Below are 3,580 nucleotides of genomic sequence, written 5' to 3' on the forward strand. Positions count from 1 at the left end.
CGGGGAAACCAAATGCTACTGTACGCTCGGCACACACGACATAGCAAATATATGATATAAGAGACATTTTTTTATTTTACTTCAGTGACAGTGCGCCAGACACATTTATTATGCAGAGTGCCCCGCTGTACTGAAACATGCCAGTATTGCCAGACACAGATTTACTCCCTATATTTATTTTACAGAGAACTTTCGAGATCCTATATCACTCTACGATATTTTCAGATGCGAGTTTAACATGCTTTCAACAACGGTAAGAACTTTAATAGATAAAAAAAAAAAAGTGTATGAACGGTTATGTTAGATGTGTTTGAATAGTATTCAAACAAGAAAACTGAAGATACAGTTTTCATTTGCTTTCGTTCATCCAATTTCCCATTTGTTTTTACTGAAAAGAATATGAAAATATACTGCAAATTATATCATATAAGTTAAAACTGCAAAACAAAGCCGTTCAGATACTTAAAAACACGTTATATGTCCGAAGTAATTGGAATTTCTCAGATGGATTCGTTCATAGAGATCTGGTAGATAGAATGTGAATTTCTGATTTTAGTACTATGTATCACGTCGACAATATCTACTCGTTTTGCTTCATGAACGGGGATATATTGCATCATCGTAAGTGGAGAATGCAATTATTTTAGTTTCTACAAACTTATGTTTGTATCCCAAAGCGATTAAAGTTAGCTGACGTCAATGGCAGTCAATGTTGCGACGGCTAAGGTAGGTTGAACAAATCTAGTTGCATCCGCAAGAGCGTTTTCTATTATGTGAGGAGGAGCCCTAGAACTTCGAGCGGGAAAGCGCAAGTCACTGGATACTGGCTAACGTAACGGATTTCACACTTTGATTACTTTGACGTTGACATGGATCGAATGCTAGTTGCTGTTCACAAAGCTACTGTCTTTAAACATACATCTTAATCAAGGTTAAAGTAGCATGTCAGCTCAAAGATTTTCTGGCTATATGCTCCCATTACAAAGCAGTTCGTAGTAGCCTACAGCCCTATACATATATTATATATATATATATATATATATATATATATATATATATATATATATATATATATATATATATATACATATATATCTATATATTATATATATGATATTATATATATGATATATATATAGATATATATATATAGTATATATATCTATATATCTATATGTTACACCCAATCTGTGAAATCGCCCATTTCATGAAGTGGGCTAACCACTTGCCCATTTCATGAAGTGAGCAAACCACTTGCCCAGTTCATGAAATGGGCAAGTGGTTAGCCCACTTCATGAAATGGGCAAATGAACCCTTACCCATTTCATGAAATGGGCAACCATGATGCATGAAAATATATCTTTGGTACAAAAAGAACCTTTATATATATATAAATCTCGCGCTGCTGCTCCAAGATCAAATCTTTCTGCACTTCAATGTCATACAATATTATTCAGAGAAATTCAAATATTTGTGCAGGAAGGGGGAAAAACTAACCTACACGAAAGGACTTTACTTAATGAAACAAGCTACTTTAAACACAACTTAGTGAAAGAAATATTACTAAAACTGAACAGCAATAAATACGGACATACACAAACTGGTTATATATTTTTTTTTCTTAGTATTGGGGTCAAAATAAGGAAAACTAATACAAATTATTGTAAGTTGAAAAAAACTTTTAATAAAATAAAATACAATTTTTTTAAACAGCTGTTTTAATCATTAAAAATATAGACAAATTTCACGTCTATGTAAGCAATGGTCATACATATCAAACAAATTTACAGTAATTATTTGTCAATATTGTCACATGATTTGTGGCTGTGGCAAGCACTGTTGCATCGAAGGCAAGCTTTCAAACAAGAACACCGCTTTAACAAGCAATTGCTCCTGCAAAGACATCTCTGGTATCCTTGGCCACCACACACACTTCCTGCTCGAACTAGTTCGCGAATACTCAACTGTTGTTTGGGGATATTTTCAGGCAAATTGATTTCTGGCAAGTTTACCATTGATAATTCCACTTTTTGTGCCAATCACATAACCACTGTCTTCAACTGCTATTACAACACCTACTATGTTAGGGGGGCTCTCCTTTACTACGGTTAAATTGAGACACCGGTACAGACACATTGTCTCCAACTTCAACTGCTCGCATTGATCTAGTGCTGCGTGCTAACATTCGTTGAGCTTGCTTTTGAAGACCATACTCAGCTTCCTTTCTTGCCTGTTTTGCTGGATGCAGTACTTTGATTGAGATATTTTCTTGTTCCATAGCAGGTTGCTGCTGAGAGTCTGCAACTGGATGTGGTTCACGTTCACATTCAGGGTCTACTGATATTAGGTCATCCCGAGCTGAATCTCCGGTAAGTGGAACTTCTATAAGCCTCTCAAGTTCTTCTGTAGTGAGCGCTTGAGAGGGAGTCATCTTGATTGCCTCATGATATGAACTGTTTATGGCCCACTGAACAAAACGGACACCATAACTCCATTTAGCACAATTATTGTCTTTTATCCATGCCATGAGCTTGAGTTTCATATCCCCATTACCTCTTTCAATAGATCCCTGACTCTGGGGATGCCGAGGACGCCCATTTACTAAGATGAGTTCAGGCCATAGTGAGGCAAGTTCTTGGATCACTTCAGCTGTAAATTCACGTCCATTGTCAGACTGAAGGATGTGTGGTGCACCTATATCCAAAAAGATGAAAAGAAGTTCATTGGCAACCTCAGCTGCTGTCTTTGATTTCAGAGGACGAATCACATGAAACTTCGTTAGATACTCCATATAGTGCAGAATAAAGCGATAACTTCCATCCTTCATAGTCTGCATGTCGACCAGATCTACTTGTCCTCTTTCACTGAGATCTCTTACGGACAGTGGTCTGACTACAACTCCTGCTGCCGTTTCTTTTCTGTGACGCTTTTCAACACAGTGCTCACAATGCACGATATATAGTGGTACAATTGATCTTGGAATATTTCCATAATGTTCGCACACCTCCTTGTAAGTCTTCTTTTCGCCACCATGGCCGGTGTTAATGTGGGCTTGTTGGATAATTCCTGTGACTGATTCTTTAGTTGCCATATATTTTCCATTCTTCTTTTTAATTGTTTCTGTTTCACCAAAGGAGGCAATCTGAAAAGTTTGCAAGATGTGGTAGTGTTATCTTTTAAGCGTCTGTCAAGTCTTTCCTCTCTTCAAAATGGCAATTACAGTCTTCTCATATTCAGTAGACCACAAGGCAGCACAACTTGCTCTTTGTTCTTCCATGACTAAAGGTTGAAGGGGTTATACAAGATACTTTGAAAATGCCATCATATATTATGTTAAAAGTGTTTGTATTACAACACTTAATAAAAGACTTTAAAACAACTTTTTCTGGTTTAACAACTAGTTTGGAACAAATTTTAAGATTCATGCATGAAACTGCCCATTTCATGAAATGGGCTAACCACTTGCCCATTTCATGAACTGGACAAGTGGTTTGCTCACTTCATGAAATGGGCAAGTTGGTTAGCCCAGCCCACTTCATGAAATGGGCAATTTCACAGATTGGGTGTAACATATATATAT

General features: G+C 36.7%; 1 protein-coding gene across 1 annotated transcript in view; it reads right to left on the reverse strand.

Moving 5' to 3' along the window:
• Positions 1-2,083: 2,083 nt before the first annotated feature.
• The window catches only part of LOC135209034 (KRAB-A domain-containing protein 2-like), a 38,948-nt gene continuing 37,451 nt past the window's right edge, over positions 2,084-3,580 (reverse strand). Inside the window, exon 3 of the mRNA XM_064241580.1 lies at positions 2,084-3,142. Within this exon, the coding sequence (XP_064097650.1) occupies positions 2,084-3,142 (1,059 nt within the window). The remainder of the gene's footprint in view (positions 3,143-3,580) is intronic.

Source organism: Macrobrachium nipponense, chromosome 11, assembly GCF_015104395.2.
Source record: "Macrobrachium nipponense isolate FS-2020 chromosome 11, ASM1510439v2, whole genome shotgun sequence".
Lineage (NCBI taxonomy): Eukaryota > Metazoa > Arthropoda > Malacostraca > Decapoda > Palaemonidae > Macrobrachium > Macrobrachium nipponense.